Raw genomic sequence first — 26,500 nt, 5'->3', positions numbered from 1 at the left:
TATGCAGTGTGGTGCTGAGAAAAAAACAGCTTTTGCTCAGCTTGACATCATCAGGGGACCAACATGCTGGAATAATTTAACAAATTTGACAGCAGCTTTATTTACTATTGCTTTCATTAAAAGCCTGTTCAGTAAATGTAAAAAGTTGTGCTGGGGTACCTATAGCATGTTTCTAACAAATCAGTGGTAATGAAAGTGGCTATGGAATTGTGGAAAATTTTATTAAACTTCAAATCTTGGATTTTGTAAAGTAGAGATTAAACCTTTTGTATGATTTGGGCAAAATAAATGTTTTATATGCTTATATGTCTAATAGTTATTGGTGATGGTGTTTAATGTAGGTGATCATTTGGAAATGTATTTTATGTATGGAATGGTGTGCCAAAAGTTATTTTTGTTATTTCTGAAAGACATTTTGTGTAAAGCTTCTGATATATTGATTTTATAGAGTGAAAGTAGAAAAATCACCATGAGATATCTAAAATTTGGTAAATGGAATTGTGTTTGGGTGATTGTAATACACTAATAATGTGACAACTTCCTTAGAATACATTAAAAGCTGTTTTTATCATTGATGAATGAAATCTCGCAGTTTACAACTTTTCATCGTTTGATGTTCAAAGTTTGATCTTTCATAGTTTCAATGTTCTCCCTGTGTCTCCTGCTGTAGGCACATTGGCCACCCTAAATTGTCATTATTGTGTGAATGGGTGTGTGTGTGTGAGTGTGTGTGTGCACTGTGATAGACTGGCATCCTTTCCAGGGTATACTCTTTCTTGTGCACCTTTGATAGTCTCCTGTGGTTGATGTCTCCACTGAATTCACCCTTTAGAAAAATACGAAAACAAGACTTAAAAAAATAACACTTTCATCTAATTATAATTATATAATTATAATTATATTTTATAATTTATGGTATAATTTCATCTAATTATATATTAAAAGAATATTTATTCCAAAGCCTAAGATCATGGTAAAACAGTGCTTTGGTCAAACATATTAGCATACCGTTATATAATAAAACAACAAAAACAAAACACTGGTAAACAGCTCTGACTTTACTAGGAACTGCAAAATTTGAAAAGTCAAAAAAGCATTCAAGGGCTACAGAAAAACAAGACACATATTTACACAATGACTACTTGTAATTCATTCCTCCAGCAATGTAGTGCAGTGAGAGGAATTTACTGCACATGAGTAATAGAAGCCAAGGGTATTACATAGCTACAATTTTTACTGCTGTTATTTTTGTGAATTTATTCATTTGTTTGTATATATAAAGATTTGAGGTAACCTAGAGGTAGGTTATACAGGTAAAGAAATATTGAAATATACTGGATGTTTCAAAGATGTGTACTTTGTTTATCTTCTAAAATTCTATTTAGAAAATAGTTTTCTTTATTGAGATGCTTAAAAAGATGCAGCTTGCCAGAACACCTTTTTTCAGATTATTATTTTTGAGTGTGTCTGTTAAGTAAATAAAAAAAATAAAAACCTAAAAGGTTTTTGCATGATTAAAAACCTCTTTGCAGTTAACCTTAACCTGGTGAAAGCATTCATTTTTTAGGTGACCTACTGTGTTTGTGATTCCATTCATGTGTCCATCTGTCACAAAATGGGGGCCAAGCTGGGTACAATTGCTGATCATTTATTCAATAATTGCAAAATAAACAACTAAAATGGCACTTTCCTGGTACAAATCATTATTCTAATATAAGGCATACTACTGAATTCAGATCTGATGACTTAGAAGGCAACTCAAGAACAATGAACTCATTCAAATAACACTCAAATAAGCTGTGGCATTTAATCCCACATAAACCCTGGTCCACAATAAAATATGCATTTTGGATAGACTGCTGTGGTGATCTCGGACAGGAAGCAGCCAAAAGTCGACATCAACAACAACATTTTACCACCTAAGACTGGTGAATGTTTGGGTCCATGGATTCTTGCTTTTGGTGCCAAAATCTAACCCTAGCAAATTATATTTTACAAGAAATTTGATCATGAGATTTCACCAGAAATTCCTTGAGTGCATACCCATAGAACCCTATAGAACCCTTCAGTAAAGGCCAGAGGACAAAAACTTCACACATTAGGCATCAAATCAATCAGATCTGTGAATCTTTATGGTCATGCCACAGGTTTACACACCCAAGTTCACGGGTTAATATGCAGAATATGTCCAAAACTCTGTACTGTTTGAAGCACTTGCCGATTTTCTGTCATTTATCACAATGCACAGTGCGTAAGTCATATAGTAAAAAAACATTGAGACTTAGCCTGTCTAAGCAACGATTGGCCTATTGGGTAATGAAGGTCCTCTCAATGGCCTATGAAGCTGGATTCCCAGCTTATTACTAAGGAATGAAGGGCACTTGTAATTTATTTCCAGCCACAGGAACGATAGGATCCAATTGCAGATTTAATAATGACAGTGGCAGAAAGCACGAACAGGAAAGCCATAATGTAAAGGGCAGAATCAGTAGACACAGGCGAACAGATCAAAAACAGGAACAGACAAAGAGACACAGACAAAATAGCAATAACCCAAATGACAGAAGCGGGTTATACACGTGAACCAGAACTTGAAAAAAGACACATCGACAGAGTATAGCAGAGCAAGCTGGCAGTACTTCACGTTGTGCTTTGGCGTGCACATGGTTTAAATGTCCCCATAATCCAGAAATAACCCGGAAGTGTTTTCGGTTTTTAGTGAGGTTTCCCTCTGGCATGCTGGAGGAGTAGGTTCGGTGAACAATGTTACAGCACTATTGAGAGGTTGCTTTGTAGGCATCAATGTGTACTTTCATCACATTCCAAAAGGATCACATTACTCTTTCTGATTGTGTAAGCCTGGTGATCATCTCCGAAGGCCTCACCTTATGACCTTGTAACAGTGGGGGCATCTAGGTGTTTAACACCGGTGGGCCGGGAGTTTCACAGCTAAATATTTTTCACTTTTCTGTTTAAATACAGCAAGGAGAGGCAAGCTACTTAAGGATCTATGAGGATTAGTATTTTAGTTCTTCCATCATTAGTAATAACTTAATTTGTAATAAGTGTATATTAGTTAGATCTCTAGATTAGTTAGATGGGGAAAACTGCAGCATTAGAGGTGCGCATTCAGATGCTAGAGATTGTTAGTGAGACTGAGATCAGTTTTTTAGGTGAAATTCTGGATGCCCTGGGCAGAGTTGGCAATTCCGCAAATGTAGCATTAGGGCACTCACAGTGGGGTGAATGGGTGAATCTCAAAACCACAATTAAGACTAAAGCTTGGTCATGGGACCACTAATCGTCTCCACTTCATGCGCCTAATAGGTTTGGTTAGTCTTTCCTGAAGTTGGTTATAGAAGGTTATAAGGTTATAGAAGGCACATGAAGTTAGCTAGGCCTTTAGAGACACCAGCATACCAGTTAGGTGTATGCCAGGATCCAGGTTATTAGTAGGTAATCTTAGGGTCTTAGGCAAAAATAGTTTTTTATAAAGAGTTTTTCACACAGAATGTGTTGTCCTCATTTCTTGCTACATAGTATGTAGTCAGAACAGACCTAGTTAACCTGTAACCTGTAAATATGTACATACAATTTCTTCTATACTGCATATGACGTCCTGTTACACTGTAGAGATTATGTCACTAAAACAAATTCCTCGCATGTGTAAACATGCCTGGCAATAAAGCTGATTCTGATTCTGATTCTGATTAATCAGTGACAAACAGAGCCAAAGCCAGGGAGCAGACAAGCAGGCTATAATGACCATTTGATTGCTGCACTGAGCGATCACTCTGGTTCCACAATATTAAGACTGTGGAACCAGTCTTTTTGTAGAAAATTGTAAAAAAAAAAAAAAAAAAAAAGTTGTAGAAATTCTCAGAAAGTTATCTTGATCGATCTAATTATACAATTATTGCACAGATGGCACCATTGATCCAACATTAGGACTGGTAAAGATTACATGGGTTTAGCAGAAATGCTTACTGCATTCTGTATACTATAATGTACTTTGTTTAAAAGAAACATGGATTAAACAAAATAAGTATGTAGCATTGAATGCCATAGATATACATCTAACTGGCAGAGGAGGTGTCACAGTTATTTATAATGATGATTTAGTCATCACACAAAAACCTAAAGCTAAATAATGGTGGTTTCACTCTTTATCTAATGCTACCACTCAAATTATATATAGAATATATAAATGTCCACATTCTGGAGCTATCATTATCTCATTTTGTTCCAAATGTTTCTTTGTCATAAAATACGCACCTTGCCATGCTACTTTGTTCCTCCTCACTCTAGATAATGTAGCTAATGTTCCTCCTCACTCTAGATAATGTAGCTCCACTTAAAAGCAAAAATAATTAAAGAGAAAGTACTAACATGCTGGTATAATGATCACAGATGCACCTTAAAACAGACCACTAGAAAATTAAAACGTGAAAGGAGTAAAATCTAAATGAGTTGCATTTGAGCCACTGAAAATCTTTTAGTGCTGCTAGATCAGTGTACATTAGGAATACAACTACCTCAGAAACATGCACACCATCAATATGTAGCAGCAATGAATTCATAAATTATGAGTTATGCTCATACGTACTTAGGAATAACATTCATGAAGTGTGTGTCCATTATTTAAAGTGTCATACAAATAAAGTTTAATTGAACACTCTCCCTAGAGATTAGAGGTGACCCACCACTGACTGTATAGGCACTGGGTAAGTTTGTTCCAGGAAAGAAATATAGATATAGCAGGAAGCTATAACTAATATTACATCACTGTAAGCATGTCAAGTGTATGCCTAATAAGATATTGCATTAGCCTCACTTTACAATATAATGTAAATAGTGATCACTTGTGTAAATAAATTGTGCTTGCATTATGGATGACTTGTTTCACACATTCAGCAAGGTGTGAGTTAATCCCACTTCTGTTTGCACTTACACCTTTCTCTTCACCTTTCTCTTTTAAGGATAATGTCCACATGTGATTTTCATATCCTTTGTGGAGGGAAAGTGAATTTAATCATCTTGTTCAGCTGGCGGAAAGGAAAATCTCAGTTAAAACTTAAGTAACCTTCAACTCTGATTACTTCTTAATTCATTTTCTTTATTTTCTGCTCCAGTTTTCTCATTTTTCAGAATTTTTCCAAAATGGTCTACTTTCCTCTCTTCAGTTTCTTGAAGCAATTACATCTCACATGTTCTCTGGCCTTGGCATGAGTAAGATATCAGATGTTGGGTGCCTTAAGCTTCTTGTTCACCCTGTAAACAAGAGATATTGATGGGGTTCATGAAATACACATACCATGAAAGGAATTTATCCTGCAACATTACGAACAGCATCACATGACAACATAATACACTCAGAAGAAAGTGCTGTCTGCCTTATTCCGCATGCCTTAGCTTACAGATGCCAACAATGGACTAGTGCCATGCTTACTGACAGAAAAGCGAGAAAAATATCATCTCTGCCATTTCTGAGAACTTGGCCAATTCCTCTTAGCAATTAGCATGATGCTTTTCTGACTTGCAGTTTAAAGCTGTGACATAAAATGTGTTGGGATTCAAACTTGCAATTTCCGGATGCCTTTCTATTGCACCACTAGTGGCATGTCTCATCCTTATGATGCTGCCTGTGTAGTCCAGCATCACTCTGCAGAAGATAAGTGATGCTGAATATTTCCTAGCATAATAATACCATATGACACTTGCATCACCTTCTTTGTTTACGTAGGATCCTGAAGAGTCAGTATATTTGTCAGTTTTGTAAAATAAGCCCCAATTAGTTAAAATAAAAATTGAAGGCAAACATGAGGCAAAGAGCAGGATTGTACATAAGATTGGATTTCACTGGGGTTATAACCATGGAAGATGGGGTGCCTGCTATGTTTCTTCAGGACTAACTACTCTGCTGGAGTCATATCCACTGTAGGAGGCATCCTGAGTGGTACTAGAATCAGACTTCTTTTTTGGCTGCAAAAATATAGAGCAGCTTCCGTCTTAATCTTCTTCTGTAAAAGAAGATTTCCATTTTCCATTCTGGAGTATGTTCTTGGATTTCACTTTCATCTGCTGCCATGTCTATCTTACTTCACTCCTTCCATTTAAAGCAACAGATATATCATGCATGACATATTAGTTGAATTACAAATGTTTTACTCAATTTATTCGATTTTTTACAGTCTATTTAAACGTATTTACTTATTAGATAAATTGTTTATCAAGCATATTTGTTCTGGCTAAAGTGAATATATACGTTATTGTTCTTTTCCTTTTCTTGTTAAATCTTTATGCATTTAGTCTATCCACTGTTTTTACCAGGTTTCTTTTTGAGCTTTGTTAATTGTTGAAGTGTTGCCTTTCTATGCTGTAATGCCTTTATACTCATATAATAGAATTAGAATTTTTTTTAGAATTTTTTTATAGCATTTCATCTTTTTTTTTTTTTTTTACAGCAATATCAACAATAGCGACGTTTAAATAATTTGTAATATTTTCCATAACTTTTTTACATTCGGTGTGAACGCAAGGACAAATTACTGCAAAAACCCATTAAATGGTAAGTAACATTTCATAACTTATTTCTTGCAGTAGCAGCATAACACAAAAAAGAATTAATCTCACCATTTACAGGAGCTCAGGGCACTAAATCAATATCCTTGCATGATAAGTAGTAGGGCTAAGTGATGTTCTGTTTCCCAGTCCACCTTCTTCCCCTGCTTCATAAAAACACTATTTAAGCATCCAGCAATGAATGCACACCTCCTAAGCAACATGAACCAATTAACCATAGATGTGTTGGTCCTTTCATTCTTCCTCTCTGCATTTGTATGTAAAGACAACAGTTTCACCATGAAAGCAAGCACGCATACCTTTGTCTTTATTTCAGGTCAAATGCAGTGATGCTACGTACTTATATTCCTTGATGTTTATGATTCATGTTATTTTTGAAGCTAGGGCAAAACTTAATTAAGCAATTGCACCCTTATTTAGGTAAAGATAAATAATAATAATAATAATAATAATAATAATAATAATAATAATAATAATAATAATAATAATAATAATGCTTTTCCCGGTATAGGGAGAAAAACTACCTGACGACTGGGAAAGAGTCGACTCTTATTGCTGAGCTGAACCAAATGAACTGACTCAATAAGAAGAGTCAAATTCAGGAGCAGCGCTGTTTTTGTGCACGCGCGGCGCTGCTGTCGAGCGTCACGTTGGCATGGAAACTGCTGCTACCTGCGTATCGTGAGCTTCATAGTTTTAGCTACTTGTTTTCATATTCGACTTCAACCGTATATTATGCTATAAAAACCTCAGAGGATTACTTCAATGCACCGTTTGAACAATTTGCGAGGTGTTCAGTAGGGGTGTTGGTATTTTTGTTTTGTTTGTTTATCCTTTTTATGGCAGTAAAGCCAACTAATAACTGACGTCACCTAAGGACTTGTCTTCCTATTCTAGTACTTATATCTGTATGTACGTCAAATAACGACCTGAAACCAAATACAACCAACCTTGTGTGTGTTTTAAAATTCAATGATAAGTGAACACTTTCCTAAATTTTGTCGTTTTAGACTCATCACATTGTGAATATCTGGGAATGTTTAAAAACGAGTATCAGGTAAAGTTCAGAGCAAACATGTGATGTTTACATGAAACTGGCCGTTTACTTCATAAGCAGCTTGTTTTTGGTTTGTTCGTTTGTTTGTTTGTTTGTTTTATGATGAAGGGGGGTGTTGTTGTGGAGGTCTTCAGTGCACAAGGAAAAGATCCTGTTGCAAAATGGAAACTTAGCGGCCAGCCGTGTATCAGTAAGGTAAGTGTCACTTTCATTGTTATTAATAACAGAACTCAAAGTTTTATGGAGTTAAAACAACAGTTTCAGGAACAAATATAAGTCCATATGTCTGTAGTGCATGAAAATATATTCAGGGTGTGTTCTTTCTTTCTTTCTTTCTTTCTTTCTTTCTTTCTTTCACAGATGTTCGATAAAGAAATGAAAGGTTTTGTGTATAGCCTCGAAGGCAGCAGTCAAACACATAGGATGCAGTTACCCAAAGATGGAAAGATACCTCGTAAGTATAGTGATATGTGTGTGCTTATTTTATATTGTAGTTTTTATTGTTACACCACAAAAGTTTGTCATTGTGTCAGTTCCAGACATTAATACTCTTTTATTCAAACTAAATCCTCTTATAAATAAATAAATAAATAAATAAATAAATAAATAAATAAATAAATAAATAAACACAGTTCTATGTTGAAAAGTATCACTATCTGTATTGAAAGGATATGGGCTTTATTTGATGGAAATCTATTATCTGTTATATTCGGCTGACCTAGTTTGTGAAAGTGTGTCTCATTTCTCCAGTTGTCCTGATTCAGAAGTTTCTGGTCCTGCAGGTGAATGTTCCTCCTGGTAAAGACTTCTCAACTGAGCTTCTGTAGGTGTCTCTCACTCTCTCTCTCTCACTCACTCACTCACTCACTCACTCACTCACTCACTCACTCACTCACTCACTCACTCACTCACTCACTCACTCACTCACTCACTCACACACACACACACACACACACACACACACACACACACACACACACACACACACACACACTCTTTATGGTTTATCACTGCGTGGTATAAAGACACATATTAAACATATCAATCAATGCATAAACACACTGATATTACCATAATTTCATTTGCTAAAGAATGTATTTTTGTGGACCTTTTCTACAATGCTTATGTGTTTCCATGCTTCTAAGATACTTTTAGTTCTTCTTTCTGAACATTGTTAAAGGGCTTAAATATAAAGATAAATGAGATTAAAGGTGAATTAGCATGTAGATTGAATCTATTCACACGCTCATGTGCGCTCTCTCTCTCTCTCTCTCTCTCTCTCTCTTTCTTTCTCTCTCTCAAACACACACACACACACACACACACACACACACACACACACACACACACACACACACACACACACACACACACACACACAAACACATACACACGCTCACAGGAAACAGTTCAAACCTGTTTCCCATTTGCTTTCCAAATAAGTTGCTATTTTTAACCATCCTGTACCTCTTTCAGTGTAACAGATCAAGGGCACTTGAAACGAAGGCTTTACTTGTCCACTGTCCATAAAGAATTTTCATCTACGCCTCTGCATGCCAGAATACCGCTTATAAGCCTCAGACGAAACATTGTGAGTGCTCAGAGGAATTGCAATGCCAAAACAACATCACTCAAATGCCCCAGCGTTAAAATGAGTTTTACCTTTTTTTTTGCTTCCAACCGTACTTAGTGGTGTAACCTGTGCATTGACCTGGGCTCATTCACCACTGAGCTGTTCCGAGGCGCTATGTTCCTGTCTCTGGATGGCATTGTTATATCAGCCTGCTGTAAAGTCAGGCGCATCTTCACCATGAGGAATGAACCTGCAGATCATGTGGACAGAGGCTAGTGAAACTCATACAGTTTGAACTTAACTGCATGCATTAGTAACAATTGGAAGTTATTGCTTGTCTGAATATTAAAAATATATTGATTATCTGAATATTTTTAGAGACTTCTCCATCATCTGAAGCACATATCAAAATTGTTTACATGTTTTATCCTTTTATCCTAGATCCTTATGATATAAGAAATTATCCTATGGAGGATATTCCTAAAAGCTGCCAGTTTCCTGCTGAGATTCAACACGTTACACAGCTAATGAATATGGAAAGACTGAGACAGGCTGATCTGAGAAGTGTATCTATCAGCTCGGAATCTGGTATCTGTAAAATTATTTAAATCTTTTAGAGAGAATATAACAAATTTAATGCATGAAGTTGCTGATAAATTAGCTCCTAATTTACATTTGATGGATGGAAGATTCTGGAAATTTCCTTATCTGGTAAAAAATGCTATTGCAAGATGAATACTGGAGAACATTTAGTAAACAGAGGTTGTGCTCTGCTTTTATCCACCACACAGATTAATCTCATGGCTTTGAGTACCAAGCCAATACGCATCAAGGGAGTATTCAAGACTGGTACCCAAACCACATAATGCAAAATGTAGTGAGCTTTAAAAGTAATCACACTAATAAAGTACTGACAAATGAATTAGTGTGATTGTATGTAGTTTGGAGCATGGCAATAAGTATTCATGACACAGAGGGTATAATTACTTGCTACGTTTTCTTAGTATTACAGAAGCTTTATGAGACACGGTTAATGAGCACCAGGTAGAAGAGCAAAACCTCTCAGTTTCCCTGCTGTGTTAAACTGTTGAGTAACTTTATACTGTCACTGTGAGCATCTGTGAGAACAATAGACATGTGCTAGCCCACTCACTCTAGCAAGCTAGCAAAATACTTTGTAGAGAACAAATCTGGTGGTTACCAATATGTGTATTGTTATTACTCTGTCTGTGTTTTTGTATATTTTATTATCTAATTTTGAATGCTTGGTATCTATCCATGTGTATTTGAAATATACAAATACAATACAATACAATACAATACAATACAATACAATACAATACAATACAATACAATACAATACAATACAATACCATTTATTATTCAGACACCTTCAACAAACAAACCCACAAAAAGATAAATCAGTATAAATATCAAATATATCAAATTAGGGAACAAATACCCTTTCAGCAAGAAAAAACTCTATCAGTCCTGAATTCTTCTATCTTTTATTAAAGTTGTAATCTACCTCATATATTCCTTTCACTTTCCCTGTTTTGTTTGTTTTGGACTCTCTGATGTTATTCCTCTCTTTCTCTTTCTTGATTGGAACTGGCTCCTATCAGACACCAAAATGCAGAATTCTTTCATGCCAGAAGTTGGGGCGTGACGACTTTCATGCATCTCAGCTTAATCCTGCCAAAATATCAGACACCCTTCACACAACACTTACAGTGAATTAATATTAAAGGGTTGTCTGTGTGAGTCACAAAAGCCCAAGAGCAGAATGTTTAAAAGTATTTTTGACTCACTGACCCAATAATTATCTCTACATTCATTTTTAACGAAAAATAAATGTATCGACATGGAACCCTACAAATGAACATGTGCCATTTGTAGGGTTGGCACATGGTCAGATCCAAACCTTGATCCAAACCTTGTCAAAGTTTTGGATCTCCTTAACAAGTTCTGCCATTGCTTTCAGCCTAGGGATTTGATGGCATGCCACTTCTTGGCAGTGGGATTTCATCTTGTCCCCTTTGTCATGTACCTGCACTTTCTATTCCAGGAAAATGCTTTCAGTTTTACATTCCTCTTGATGTGCATGTCTCTTACCCTAATTTGGCAGTAGCACTTTATTTTGACCTCCTGAAATTATGTGAACTATTGACTCTATAAAACCGCTCTTCAAATGAATTGTACGTTTTTGATTAAAGAGAAAGTTTGCTTATCATGCTCTATTACTACACTACACTCAAAGAAATAATTGCTTCTTCAAGAATTCTTCAAGGCTTTTTAAAGGTTTTTGGATAATTAAGGGTTCCACAATCCTCATTATGTGTTTTTATTTGGAACCCTTTCTGACTCTTTCTGGCACATACCCTGTTATAGAGTTCTACATCTTTAAGTGTGCCCTTAGAAGGACAAGCAAAGAACCCCAGTGTGTGCTTAGGCAAGATATTGCTGTTTCTTAGCAACTCTGTTGCAAAACCTTTTGGCCCACATTCATTCAAACCCCACTGAATGTAGCATGCTGCCAATTTATAATGACACAGCATTTTGTATGCCAAGCTGCCAAGATGACCTGACCTCACTCTTTTGTAATATTGCAGCATTGCTGCAAGTAACAGATATATATATATATATATATATATATATATATATATATATATATATATATATATATATATATATATATATATATACACTAAAATGAATGTTGCCTACCTAAAGACTTCTGCACAATTTTATTTGAAAAGAAGGTGTTTGGTCTTCAATTTTGTTATCTTTACCAAAAACAGTAGAATGAGTATAGATTAATTGTTATATCTTTAAATCAACTGCTCACATTTTCCAGTAGGCGAATGTTTAACTAATGTTGTTAAGACAGTGAGGTGTGACCCTTACAGGGTGGCACAAAAGTGAACTGTGAACATATTACTCACTGTCACCATTTTGCTGTTTACTCTCAGCAGATACATATCAAATAAAATACATACTGCAAATACCTTGACAAGGCATGCCTTATTCAGTGCTGCTAAAATCATACAGATCAGTGGTTGAGAGAGATCAGCTATACTGGAGCAGTATTGAATGCTGAATATGCTTTACACTTACAGTAAGACTCAGTTTGTATTGAAGGTTTGTTCTGTGATTGAATAATAGAAAAACAATTGTTTTATTTTAGATTTTTTCACCAAAAAAAAAAAAATCAATTGCAACACAGCAATAAATCTATTAATTTCATAGTTTTTCAATTTATTTAGCTGAATTTATTCTATGATTCATATTAGCAACCCCAAAATGAGGTCAAGTCAATAATCTTTATTGTCAATTTAACCATATATATCTGACGTAGTACATACTGTAGTGTTACGAAACTTGTTTGGTTTCACTATGTACAGGTTACACTACATGTCAGCTATACAGTATATCGATCAGGGTTTGCTAATATGAATCATAGAATAAAATAAGCTAAATAAGTTTAAAGAACTGCCATTAATAGGTACTACTGATGCAGATTTTTTTTTTTTTTGCAACATTGCGTGAAAAACCGTATTAATTGCCTGGTGAAAAATCTAAAACAAAACATTTAATTTTTCTATTATTCAATATAGAGCAGGAACTGTTATATGCTGTGAATCTTTAAAAAATTTTTTGAAAAAAGTTATGCATGATGTATGTTCTTTATTTTCTTTTGATGTATGTTGCTTTTTTTAGTCGTTTGAACATTTTGGGACATCTAGTAAGATTATAGTGTAGAGATTATGTATAGACAACATATGTATAGTGCCTCACGATCAACATTATGTATAGACAACATATGTATAGTGCCTCACGATCAACATTCATTCATTCATTCATTCATTCATTCATTCATTTTCTACCGCTTATCCGAACTTCTCGGGTCACGGGGAGCCTGTGCCTATCTCAGGCGTCATCAGGCATCAAGGCAGGATACACCCTGGACGGAGTGCCAACCCATCGCAGGGCACACACACACTCTCATTCACTCACACAATCACACACTACGGACAATTTTCCAGAAATGCATGTCTTTGGACCGGGGGAGGAAACCGGCGTACCCGGAGGAAACCCCCGGGGCACAGGGAGAACATGCAAACTCCACACACACAAGGCGGAGGCAGGAATTGACCCCCCAACCCTGGAGGTTTGAGGCAAACGTGCTAACCACTAAGCCACTGTGCCCACCCTCATGATCAACATGATCAACAAAAACATACAGTCTATTACTACAATAAAACACCTACTGGTGAAATATAATGCCTTGTTCATGGAAACTCTGCTATAATGTTATAATATATGTTCTAAACTCACTAAAAACATCACAGCCAAGCCAAGGTGGCATCTAAATTATTTACATCTATAATATGATCAATATTATGTGTAATATTAGATTATTCTAATGCAGTAATTCTTCATGACATTTGATTTTCCTTAACACATTAATGATGTATGGATAAAAATATATTTCTTTATGTCTCTCTGTGACTTCTAGAACAGCTGAGCACAGGGAGAGCGACTCGGGGTCCGAAAACCCAGGACTGCTCTCATATTGCTTTTGGTTCGAAAGTCACAGGACGTCCTCCGCTTACTGCAAGAAAGGGCAGTTCATTAACAACTGGAACAGAACACAAAGCACGTTCAGGTAAATTCAAACTTCTGCATAAGAAAACATGCATTTAACCACATTTGGAAGATGTTGTTCATAACCTTGAGCTTTTCTATGCAGAGTCTTATTAAAGCTTATACTTGCCGTGATTATGCATTTAACCAAGCTACTGTGTTCCCATCCACTAATGTAGTTATGTTAATGTACTGGACAAAAGTGTCGACTATTTGAAGAGCGAAACACAAATAAAGTTTGCAGTTGTTGACATTAATCTTAAACGGCAAAATAAACAATAAATGAATTCCCACAAAGTTACTGTATATTTACACTTATGTAATAATTTTAACACTTTAAACAGTTTTTAAGAGTTGCTGCTTACTCTGTGTGCTGCTGCATATCTTCCAAGTTGTCACTGACAATTTATTGGAATTGTGCTCTAATAGATACATGCAAGATAAACAAATCTACTATAATTGCTGTATTCGTGAACACAGGGAGAAGTGGAAGACGAAAGACACAACCACCAGCTGAGCAAGCGTCTTCTGAAAGGACAGGCACTGGGAGGCCAAAGCTGGTTCTAAATGAGAGAATAGTTTTAAGTAAGGATATCATTTTTATTTATTAGATTTCTGAAAGGTAATGATAATTATATTGGTCTATTTTCAAGTAATTAAAATTAGCCGAGTTTGTTATCGGAATGCTATATGAAACCTGGGTCAGTTTGTTTTTGTATTATCCTTTACATGTAAAGAGTAATATGTATGTTTTTTATAAACTCCTAAAATATATATAAATATATAAAAAATATATATCACATCTGAAAAGAATCTGGTGACTGGTGTTCAGGAACTCATAGGTTATAAAGACTGGCATCAACTGACAGATCATCACATGACAGTTGAGTCACTATAATGATATTCCAATTTTTTCATATAATCAGTCGCTTAATACCTTTATGTCTTTTTTAGATAATTAACTATATTAATATCCAGTTCCCACCCACAGAGGAGTTAACTCTCAGTGCCAGTCCCAAACCCAATAAAATGGGGCGAGTTGCATCAGGAAGACTATCCGGTGTAAACCCTGTGCCTAATCAAAGATGCGGACCAGATGACCCGCAGTGGCGAGCCTGAACAGGGAGTAGCCGAAAGAACAACAATAACAAGAATTCTTAATAATATCCAGGACCATAAACTGTTGAACTTCTGCACAATTTTATTTGAGAAGAAGGTGTTTGGTCTTCAATTTTGTTATCTTTACCAGTCCAAAGTCAACATGTAGTAAAGTGCAATATGCAGTTCTCTTCGACACTGAGGGACAACCTCCAACCTCCCTTAGAAAACAGAAAAAGAAGAGAAAGTTCATTAGTGATAAAAGGACATTAAATATACTATGTGGGTTAGAAAGAAGTCTCAAGGGTTCAGGCCAGCATGAACTGTTGGCAATTAGAAGAGGTGATTACAGTGTAAGTCTTTTCAAAAACGTGATGTGAATTTAAATCGAATTTAACTCTGTAAAGCCCTTTTGAAGAGTCGGAGTCACTGCCACACTCGAGAAGCACTTTGCGACTGTTTGTGGTTTAATTAGTGACTCCTGAAAAGGTGAGGCCGAGTAGTTACTGATCATTTTGAGCTTTCTCAATATGAAATGTGTATTCAGACTGTATGTTAGGTCTTTGCATAATTTGCTTTTATGAAAGGTAACATCCTAATGGCGTATGACCTTCATTCAGATGCCACTGCATAGGTGTCTGTCAATTATAGGGTCCAGCTTAGAGTGGATATTGTGATAGTCCTGTTCATTCAGATACCAAACTACTAATGTTAAAAGAAAAGTAGAAATTGGAGGTTTTAAATTTAGTTGTGTATGCATTTGAGGATGTGATGAGCAAAACAATTGTTTGGCTCACTAACAGGGGTTGAAGACAGGCCAAATATAACAGACTAGATAATTAAAACACATATTTGCTTATTGGTAGAAAATGAACACCAGTTTATATACCACCTCATGGGGAAGATATGCATCCCATGATAAAGCATAACATTTGATGGTAAAGGCATTAAAGCGTTCGTTTGTTTTCAGCCCATAAAGAAATGGCAATAGTACAAACTTTGTTCTCAGTTTAAAAGGCCCAGGTGAATAATTCTTTTGAAGGCTGTGCCATAATCATAGCCAGAAACGTGACATTTATATTTCACAAAAAGTACTTGTCAAGACCTGCTTGAAAATAAGGTTCATGGGTGCCACGGCCTTCACTCAAGGTGAAATTAACTTCACAGGTCATCTACACTCCTGTAGTTGCACTTAAGTGCTGTGCATTTGCTTGAAATAGATCACACACGCACACGCTGTATTCATCACCTTGGTCTCGGTGGTGTCTTTGGCTTGCCTCTCTTTGGGTGTCTTTTCTCTTTAATGCAAGGGCACACAGACCCCACAGGCTCCGATATAGCTGGATTTGAATTATGATCTTGCAGAAGCAGTGCTCCCCATCTACTAATGATGCTGTTTGTGTGCCAGCGGGAAAACCACAAAGCTCCCCTACCCCATCACACATACTCGCACACTAGTAGCTAATGATGTTTTTTTCTTACCCTCTTTTCCTTGTCTTCTCGAAGGACTGAAAAATAAAACTAATAATAAATTTGCATTATTTCGATGCTTCACTTGCATTTAGGCATATTTTAAGAGTTCATTAAAGCATAATGTTGCAATTACCAAATGTTGCGTGAAAACAGGACTGGATATGTCCTATAAATTCACCCGCAGCTTCTGGCAAGCATCACAGCATTCATCGCAGTCTGCTTTATCGTGATTATCCACTTATTTGCATATGCTCATTAAAATGAACTCAGGAAAGGAATATGAGCTTCAGTATGAAAAATGAATGCTGAGACATTATGTGTAGTAATTAGATCTCTATTATTGATCTGCTTTGTGCCATTAAGTCAATGTGAGTTTCCTAAAGGAGAAACAAGCAGTTAATGTTGTCTGACTGAACACTGCAGCGTGTTTTCCATTAAATCAAATTTGTGATAGAAATGACAGGATTTTTTTTGTACTCTACTTCAAGTACTTCAGAAAGAGCACACTTAAACTTAACTGCTTCTTGACATATTAAATGTGTTCAGTATTTACAAAAGTTCTTCAGTACTTTTTTGGTGTTCCAAATAACTGTTCTGCCCCTTCAGATAATTTAGGTGTATCTGCGTGTTTTAGGATAGTGACATGCTTCCCATCCTGCACAGACAGGACATCCTTCTTGAAAGTCTAGTTTTAATGCTGAAATTCTCAAGTTTACTTTTCAGTTATTCTTTGTGAAATGAAGACAGTGTGGCTAGGAGCTATATAAAACTCATTATGCTCTTGTTTTACAGATCAGATATGTAGTTCATATTCTCCTGAGCCAATACCCAGATCTTCAGAATGCCAACCTCCATCTGATTCACCCAATGAGTTGCATATTTTTGAGGATAGAAATGATGCTGCCAGACGGACTTCAACTCCAATCAGTCTGGATGAAGCTGATGAAGAGGACTGCGAGGAGGTCTTTACTTTTTCTTCACGTCCTCACTCAGCCAGAAGGGGTCAAACTTTCAGCGTCGCCCATGAGAGTTTATCTTCTGACCTTACAGCTGATGACCTTGGGTGGGAAGGAGAGCGGAAAGAGGCATGTTGGAAGGATGACTTCATTGCAAGTGAGGGTGAAGAGGTAGACACACACACACAATTACATCCATGACAAACTACAGGAAACATAAAAATGATGCATTAGATTTAAATAATGCTAATATAATATAATATAATATAATATAATATAATATAATATAATATAATATAATATAATATAATATAACTCCGTCCAGGGTGTATCCATGCCCAATGACGCCTGAGATAGGCACAGGCTCCCCGTGACCCGAGTAGTTCGGACGAGCGGTAGAAAATGAATGAATGAATGAATAATATAATATAATATAAGTTATTAGAACACTGTTAGCTAACACCCAGTTTGATTATATTTGTTTAGCAAATGAAGTCTTATAAGTTTTTGATACATTTTCACCCTTTGCTAAAACTTGGTTTGATTGCCTAGCAATCACATAAAAGAATACACAGTGCTTGAACAAGCCGAAAGGCCCAGTTCAGGGCTTTAACAGCAAGTAAACACATTTATGTATGCACCTTGGGCCCAATTATCCAATTTCAGAACCCTCAATGTGTTGTTAAAGTAATTTGTATGTTTACTCTACAGGGATATCACAGAAAGAGGTAAATAATGCTGAGAACAAAATTATTAAACAGTGATAATGAATTTGTACAGCTGAATAAAGTCATCGTCCCATCCTGCAGGGATCCCCACAGTGTATGCCACAAATTTATACCAAAAGACTACAAAAAGGAGTTAGTAATTTTGACTCAAAGGAGATGGGTGTGACATGCTCTGCATTCCTTTAGCCTAAAGTTTCTCAGATGCTGTTTTATACAAACAATACTGACCCCACAATTGGTTATATTATTTTTAGCCCACAATCTGAAATCTTTTACTGATTTTACTAATTATTCATTTAAGTATTGCATTATAAATTTGATTCATTGTTGGTCCTATTAATAATGTAAAACAAGTTAATTTCACTTATTATCACTTATATTATAGCAGCTATAATCAGTGATGCCTTTATCAGCATTTCTGTACTTCTCTTTCTCTTAAAGATAATTTGACATCAGACTCATAAAACAAATTCCTATTTTAGAAAACTTAAAATTACAGCTTTACTCTTAACTTTTACAAGGTGTAGACAATGGTGACTCCCTTTAAAAAATTGTATTAAACATGTCCACACAGAAAACTCAACAATTTTATGTTAATTAATCTGTTAATTGTTTATTTGACCATTATTTGACCAAACTGTTGTAAAAGCTGTACCTGTTGAAACCAGACTAAATCTTTAATTAAAACTTCTGACCTAATAGAACTGAGACTTCAACAGCACTATCGTATAAATTGATTTTTTCTGCCGTCCCCATTTATTCAGAAAGCAACATTAAATTACAATGTTTTGTATAACAGTTTCAAAATTTTGACTGTAAAACTCAATCTGTCCAAATAAAATAAAAAGAAATTGGGTAGAGATAAGTTCTGAACAGATTTTTTTATTTTTATCCCTTAATACCTCACTGACAGATAACTAGTTAGCACAACTGGATCATTTCTGTTCAGAAACAGCAGTATATTGTCAATACAGACACAGACTTTATTTTCCTCAGTTCTCTCAGTTCCCAGCTCCCCAAGGGCTCGTGATTCAATTATGTCAATGCAGAAAAAAATTTGCTTCATTTCTTTTGACACTGTATTCAGCTCTGTTGCTATCACTTCACTTCAAAATTCTGTGATGAGCGCATCCCTTTTTCTCACGCTCTATTTCCTTTCTCATCGGGAAATCAATCTCATCTCTAGTATGCATATAATGCTGCACTTACATAGTACTGTTAATTTACACTGTTTAATAATACACTGAAGTTTGATTGGGTCTTTTCGTTAACTTATTCCTTCCTTCCCTTCCTCCTTCTGCTAAAGTGTTTTTAAACACTTTCTCCCAATTTAGCCTTTTGCAAGTTCCTGTACTAGTACTCGTCTATCACACAACAGCTAGCGAGTTGGGAAAGGTGAAAGCTAGCACATCGTTTCTTCATTTTTTCAAACTGTGTCTCATGCATGCTGAGCATCTAAACACTCTCAGAGGAAAGAGGAAAGCTATCTGCCCTATTCCACATACAGACACTCAAAGATGATAACTGTGAGTCTGATCACTCCCCATCACTCCCAACAAGACAGCCAGAAACAATTTGCTGGCACATTCTTATAAATCTTTGCTGTCTTTAGTGAAAAATTAATGTGATCTTTTAGAACAAAGATGTTAGTTTCTAATGCTAAATACATCCTCCAAAAGCCCTTGTCTGGTGTTTGACAAGCAAAAGATTCTCAGTAGAAAAAGTGGCATTATTTGCATCATACAGTATCACTGCCCAGACAAGTAAGGTCTTAAGGATGTTTTTACACTTGACATGGAAGTACATGTAGTGTATAATTTTAATTGACTGTATAATTCCTTCTAAATCAGTGAACAATATCATTATAAGCATGTTCCTTTCTTTTATTCCATACTGGCAAACAATTCTGCACAGGCTATTATTTAGAGTAGTAATTCTATAATTTATATTTCTTTACTCGTATACTAATTTAGGTAAAACATTTCAGGCAAAGCTGCCAGTTATAATGATAGATTTGAGCATTTTTATAGTTTTTTTATAGCCACTTGCCTTCAGATGCCTTCTTCACTCCATATATCTAGAAAACATTCTGTCTCTTATCACACTTTTTCCCTGCCATTGTGAAACTTGAAAGAGGAAGCAATATAACAGGCTCATGTTATTCATTGCCTGGCCCTGGGAACAGATTGCTTTCAAACATTTTTTAGTTTTCACCAGGTTTCACTTGAAGCAAGCCCCTGACCACTGTTTTCAAGTGGACTGGCAATACATTTCCTGAACTTCACATGGATTTTAAAGCAGCTTTCACACTCTTAGTAGAAACAGCCTTCGGCCGAGTAAAAAGATGTACTGGATTAAATATTTTTAAAATGCCCTCTGGGCTTTTAACAAATACTAATGTATTATATGTAGTTTTTTTAAGTGAAAATACTCTTTCAAATAGACTTGATAAAGTAGACACATCATCTATTTTCTTTTGTTTTGCATAACAGAATGCATTATAGTGTAGAGTAGAGAAGCAGCCACAGACCCAAAGAGGAGATGACAACTAAATGTGGTCTTTAAGGACAACAACCTCCCAATCAACACGCAATTGTCAGACGGTATACAGTATGACTATAGAAAGGACGTTTTTTTATAATAACACTCTCTGGTGTTTATAACAATTTATAATCACACTCTCCATTGTCTCCCAAATGTGGATAGGTTCACTATTGAGACTGGTTCCTCTCAAGGTTTTATCTCTTCCATCTAAGGGAGTTTTCACTTGCCACAGTCGCATCAGGCTCGATAAATAGAGAAAATACAAATACATTTGAATATTTATCTTGAACTTGTGTATAACATTAATCTCTGTATAATACATTTTTATACTATAATTCTTATGTTCTGTAAAACTGCTTTGAGACAATGTCTATTGTTAAATGTGCTATACAAATAAACTTGCATTGAACTGAACTGGATTGAACTGAATTAAGAACTTAACTTTAAAATGAGTTTCATGGACCTTCTAGAACAGATTTATTAAATGAACATAATCCAACAATTCAAATGCATAATTTATATGCTTTAGTTTGACTTTTGAATTAAACCCATTCAATTGAGCAGACAAACAAGCTAATAATCATATGATCAGTATAATTACTGTACTAATTTTGATAATTGTGGGTTTTGATTTGCACCACTATAACCAAATTAAAATAAATAAATAAAAAAGCCCAGACCACTTAGCTGTGCTTCATACATGCCTGGGGCACCAGCCCACACTATAAAACAATATAAACAGCAGATGTGCCTTTAAATATTGAACCTTTTAGTATGAACATTGCATATAATATGCATGAAACAGATTATTTATTAGAGCAGATCACCAGGAGAAAATGGCTGAGACATTTAAGTATGGGTGTCACCATCAGCTTAAAGCACTACTCACTGTTTAAGGACATTAGTTCAGATCAAAGCCCGCAAGTTAATCTTCAACTCTTTCTGAGCTGAGGCCAAAGGACAGCTTGCAGTGCCCTCATTAATTGCAGGTAGCTCCGACACTAGTGTGCAGATACTAGTCATGAAGTGCTCAAGTGTTGTTTATTACATCTTTTTACACATATATTTAATGTATTCACAACCCACAACCCACAACCCACAAAGATTTTTTTATTAGATTTTTAATTAGATTCAGTTCTTATATTTATTTTCAGCTGTATTTAATGGTCTAAATCTAAACATCAGTAATTGAGAAACATATTGGCCTATAAATAATGTCAGCTTGGATAATGAAATGTTCAGGAATAAAAGCTTTCTGGCTCCAATAAATATTTAACGTATTGTATATGTTTAGATAATGACTTTATTATTATATATTTATTATTATATTTATTTTACAGTTAAAGGCTTAAACAAGTTAAGGACCCCTGCTGTAAACTATATCATTTAATGTACACAATGACTATGAAATCTTTGAATTCAGATTTTATGATTAATCTAAAATTGTTGCTTGCCCTAAAAAGCCTATTTGTGCTTTTTGTCAGTTAATATATACAGCAATTTGAATATTGAATTGACTCTCCACCATGAAGTGTTACGCTGCTCTGCCATCCCGTCAACAATAGAGGGTCATGAATTGACATGGTTTCTTGTTTTAAAACTCTCTCTCTCTCTCTCTCTCTCTCTCTCTCTCTCTCTCTCTCTCTCTCTCTCTCTCTCTCTCTCTCTCTCTCTCTCTCTCTATCTCTCTCTCAGGATCAGAGCTTCTCTGGATTCCTCCCTCAGAGATTTGCAGCACACACTGGTCCTTCTCATCCTACCCTGGCTTCTGTTCCCATTCCCAGATCTACCTCTTCACCCAGGCTTTGCACTGAGCCAACTAAGGCCTTTACTGTAACACATACATCCACCCAGTCTTCCTCAGAGGGGTCCCGAAGGACTGAGATGGTGTTTGTGGCACCAACCCGCTGTCTCTCACCATGCACTGCCAATCTGTGGAGCAGACAGCAACACTCTAGATCTGAGCAAAGCAAGCCTGATGGAGATATGAGGACATCCATTAATAGAACATCTGTTCGAGAAATTCCCCCTGAGGATGTGAAGCTCCACAAGGTGAGCAGGTTTTCCAAAAAGAATCTTGTTCATTCCAGATTTTGCCTTACCCTAGGTGAATTGAATCTATTCTTATAATACAGTGTCTTGCACTCTGACAGTTAAACAGGAGTTTAGCAAGCACTTCTGCAATTTCAGAAGCTGCTTGGCTAACAGCAGTCCTTTCTCCCTTTTAGTACATTGAATTGTGCATCTCTAATTTCACTGCCATGTTTGATCTCTAAGATATAGCCTATTTGGGCAAAAGCATTTGTAGAGAACACTTTAGTAATTTCTGCTATGTAAAAATGATTAAGATAAATCAAAGCTAATCAATAATAAACAGAACTCTCTCTAATGGCTATTTCCATCACAGTTTGAGGAAGGAAATGGATAACAACATTCAACCTTCAACCTGTTCTGCAAAACATAATGTACATATACTTGTTGAGCATGATTGTGGACAGGTTTCGCTGGAGCACAAATTATTAAGGCTTTTAAAATGTTATTAGAAATAGATTAGCTGAAACACATGTTTCAGATATAAGAATGAATGCAGAATGGTTTGTTTGTAAGTGCTTGTTTTCATCCTCATACTGTATATGCCTTTATTTTTAAAGAGGTGTTGTCCTAAAACTGTTGACTTTAGGTTTTTGCTCATTTTTAACCACTGCTGCAAGTGCAGATTTTTTTTCTCTTTTTCTGCATTCTTCTGTATTGCTTTGTAAATAAAATAATAATAATAATAATAATAATAATAATAATAATAATAATAATAATAATAATAATAATAATAATAATAATAATATAATTTCATATAGTCATATCAATTAATATCAGAATCAACTCTTTGTCTTTTTGAGTTTTGAGCAGATACCTAGGCAGTGAGGGTAAAACACTTCTGATGACTTTGCTCTAATAAAGTGCCACTTTGGCTTCAGTATCTGATGGATTGGTTTCTAATTAGCTATAGACTGTAACACATGACTGCCTACTCACTTTGAGGAGCAGCACTGGGAGAATAATGAAGCTGCTTGGCATCTACAGGTGAGGAAGAGCATGAGCAAGATGCCTGTGGGCTCGAGCACATGTGATTTATCTAAGAAAGCAGAGCAGGAGGAGGACGAAGAAGAAGAGCTGCGGATGTTAGCTAGTCTAAAAAGACAGCAGGAAGAAGAGGAGGGTGGGACCTGTGACTCAGGCCTCAGTGCTTCACAAGTAGGAGAGGTCACACACACAAGCATACGTTTTATACTATCATATTGTTTATGTGATTAACTGTACTGTAATACTAGCTGCTAAATGTATGTATTATTTTTTTAAAAGTTTTTTTTATTTTAGATTTAAACAGCTGCACAACATTCTGCATGTAATCCCTGTTGTCAGGTCCAGCAGTGCAATGTCAGCCTGAGTATGAGCAGTGATGACACATCTACATGGACCCAGTGTATCCCTCTAGTGAGTTGCCATCTGCACATGAACACGGGCATGTCCTCTGGTGTAAGACATATCTCAGTGCTCAGCCTCATTAGACTGACTTGAATACATGACCTACAGGAGGGTCCTTGAAGTCTCTGGCTCAGGTTATTAAGATGAGGAGAGATTCACAAACTCCTTAGAGAAGGATGACATACATGGCTTTTAGCTAGAGGAAGAAAACACAAGTGTGATCTTCAAAATATATACACAATTTATATAAAGTTTTCCAACTTGGTGTTATGATTTTGGTAGGCTTATAGTCCTGCTTAGTCAAGTGTATTAGCAGTATTATTGGATAGCATTGTTCTGTCCTTGCATGAGCAATACTGCCATCATCAGACAGCAGGTATGACACAGCAGATGTCTCAGAGCAAAAGTTTTTATAATGTTTTGGTTTTTACAATCCACTGTTGCTCACTCACAGACACCAACAAGATTATCTGAAAATTAAAAAAAAATATAGTGTTATTGTTGTATTATGTACTTTGCCATTATAGAACATATATACCTCTTTCTGATTGACAGGCATCTGATCAGGGTCAGTACTACCAGAAAGAGATGAATCCACTTCTCCACTCTAATCCCAGGTCAGAAACAATCTAACAGTATTATGTAAGAAACCCCAGACATCCGAATATACAGTATGTTAAAATAGAGTTTTCACTTTTCTTGCCTTCCCCTCCTTTTTATCAAATGACAGACAACGTATGCACATTTTTCTTCACATCAGATGCAGTCTGAGTTTATCCATGGAATTAGTTTCTCCTTTGTTATCTATCTTTAACATTTTTAGTAGCTTGAACGTTAGAGTGAGCAATAAATAAAAAGAGAAAGAGATTAATTAAAGAGAAAGAGATTATTTTAGAGTACAGAAATCACATCAAAGTACAAAGATGACATCCACAGAAGTCACTGAGGAAATTCTCAGTTGTTGACAGAACCTTCAAAAATCATCATGCATGTAGAAATACTATTACTAAATAACTATAGTGGTAAAATGCCCATAATATAAACCGAACGATTATAATAGTTTACAAAATCCAAGCAAATAATGTTTCATATCCAGCTGTTTTAGTCATGTACTGGATGTTATGCATGCTGCACTGTTGCTTAAGTTTGGAATCCAACACAGAAGGGAAAGGTGCTCCACCTAAGTGAATAATTAAGCATTCTTGTCAGGGCTGATGATGATTCTCAAGTTTCTAGTGCTGCCACACATATGCTTAAAGGCTTGCATGTGTCACCTGGCTGTCACCCTTGCATGGGGGGGGGCTCCCCAGGAGGTCATCCATTTCCTCTTCTCCCTCTCAATAGGGAACCTGACAGACAGCACCACATGGCACCTACAAAAAGTTTAGATGTAAATGAACTTCTGAAAAAGTGGGCCATATTCATGTTGGGTGTATATGCATGTTGCAAGTATATTCTAAATCTTAAATCATCCACACATATTTTTAAACTGAATATCTATGCTTGGTTGCTGTATTACTGCTTAGTTACTTTATTCCTGCATACTGTGTGCAAAGTGCTCCAAGTAACAAATATAGATAGCTTACCAAGAAAAAGGTTCATTAGACAGAGGCAGTCAGCTGCCACCTGAAAAATGACCAATACGTATAATAAGATTTTTTTAAATTATTATTATATTATGCAATATAATAATATAAATTATAGTGTACGTCAATCTACTTTCCAGAAAGTCTTGGAGTTGCAGTTATGAGTTTTTGTCTTTTCAATTCAACTGATTACACAATATTAAGGAACAGTTCCAGATACATTATGAATATACATTTCAGTGCTATTCCTAGAACAGAGATTCTCCTCCCCCTACAGGGAATGGATGGATGTTCTCAGCCCTCCAATAATTCATCCCAGACACCAGCAGACTGAGAGCAAAGGAGACTACAGCAACATGTCAACCAAAGGTGTTATATTAATGCATTTACTTTTCAGGTTTATGCTTTGCTTTAACTAATGTGCATTAATTAGTGTATGGAATGTTATTTTTTTTTGCTTTTACAAAGACGGATCATAAATTTAAAATTATATCTATAATTGAACATATATGTGTATTGTGTGCTTTAGGGTCTGTGACTGAGGAGAACTGCAGTGAGGATGAGTTTCTCAATCTGCTCTATGATTCATGTCTAAACTGCTACTTTGATCCTCAAACTGGGAAGTACTATGAGCTGGTCTAAGTTTGAAGAAATCACACATATATCATATAATATGAGGCACACAAATAAAACTGTGTGTGTATATATATATATATATATATATATATATATATATATATATATATATATATATATATATATATATATATATATCA

General features: G+C 35.7%; 1 protein-coding gene and 1 long non-coding RNA gene across 12 annotated transcripts; one reads left to right on the top strand and one right to left on the bottom strand.

Moving 5' to 3' along the window:
• On the bottom strand, positions 1-7,230 carry LOC113642960. Its single transcript, XR_003440689.2, has 4 exons — positions 7,107-7,230; positions 6,634-6,728; positions 4,952-5,271; positions 1-826 (listed from the first exon to the last, which is right to left on the bottom strand). It is a non-coding gene; the product is annotated as an uncharacterized LOC113642960 (long non-coding RNA).
• On the top strand, positions 6,435-26,432 carry cfap20dc (CFAP20 domain containing). Of its 11 annotated transcripts, none has more exons than XM_027146834.2 (18): positions 6,443-6,568; positions 7,094-7,263; positions 7,593-7,639; positions 7,748-7,834; positions 8,000-8,093; positions 8,390-8,462; positions 9,116-9,230; positions 9,330-9,483; positions 9,654-9,800; positions 13,732-13,881; positions 14,340-14,444; positions 17,223-17,557; positions 22,354-22,710; positions 23,701-23,916; positions 24,076-24,147; positions 24,694-24,755; positions 26,002-26,093; positions 26,254-26,432. In XM_027146834.2, exons 3-18 carry the CDS (start codon positions 7,619-7,621, stop codon positions 26,364-26,366), a joined length of 2,193 nt encoding a protein of 730 aa, XP_027002635.2. In that variant the 5' UTR covers positions 6,443-6,568; positions 7,094-7,263; positions 7,593-7,618; the 3' UTR covers positions 26,367-26,432. The 11 variants fall into 11 exon arrangements, 10 of the variants coding, with proteins under 10 accessions (XP_027002634.2, XP_027002635.2, XP_027002633.2 ...); XM_027146832.2 differs by having other exon boundaries at positions 7,094-7,490; XM_027146831.2 differs by having other exon boundaries at positions 7,094-7,494.
• The last annotated feature ends 68 nt before the right edge of the window (positions 26,433-26,500 follow it).

The sequence above is a fragment of the Tachysurus fulvidraco genome, chromosome 5 (assembly GCF_022655615.1).
Source record: "Tachysurus fulvidraco isolate hzauxx_2018 chromosome 5, HZAU_PFXX_2.0, whole genome shotgun sequence".
NCBI lineage: Eukaryota > Metazoa > Chordata > Actinopteri > Siluriformes > Bagridae > Tachysurus > Tachysurus fulvidraco.
Note: the sequence above shows the minus strand (reverse complement) of the source record. Positions and strands in the feature narration are given on the sequence as shown.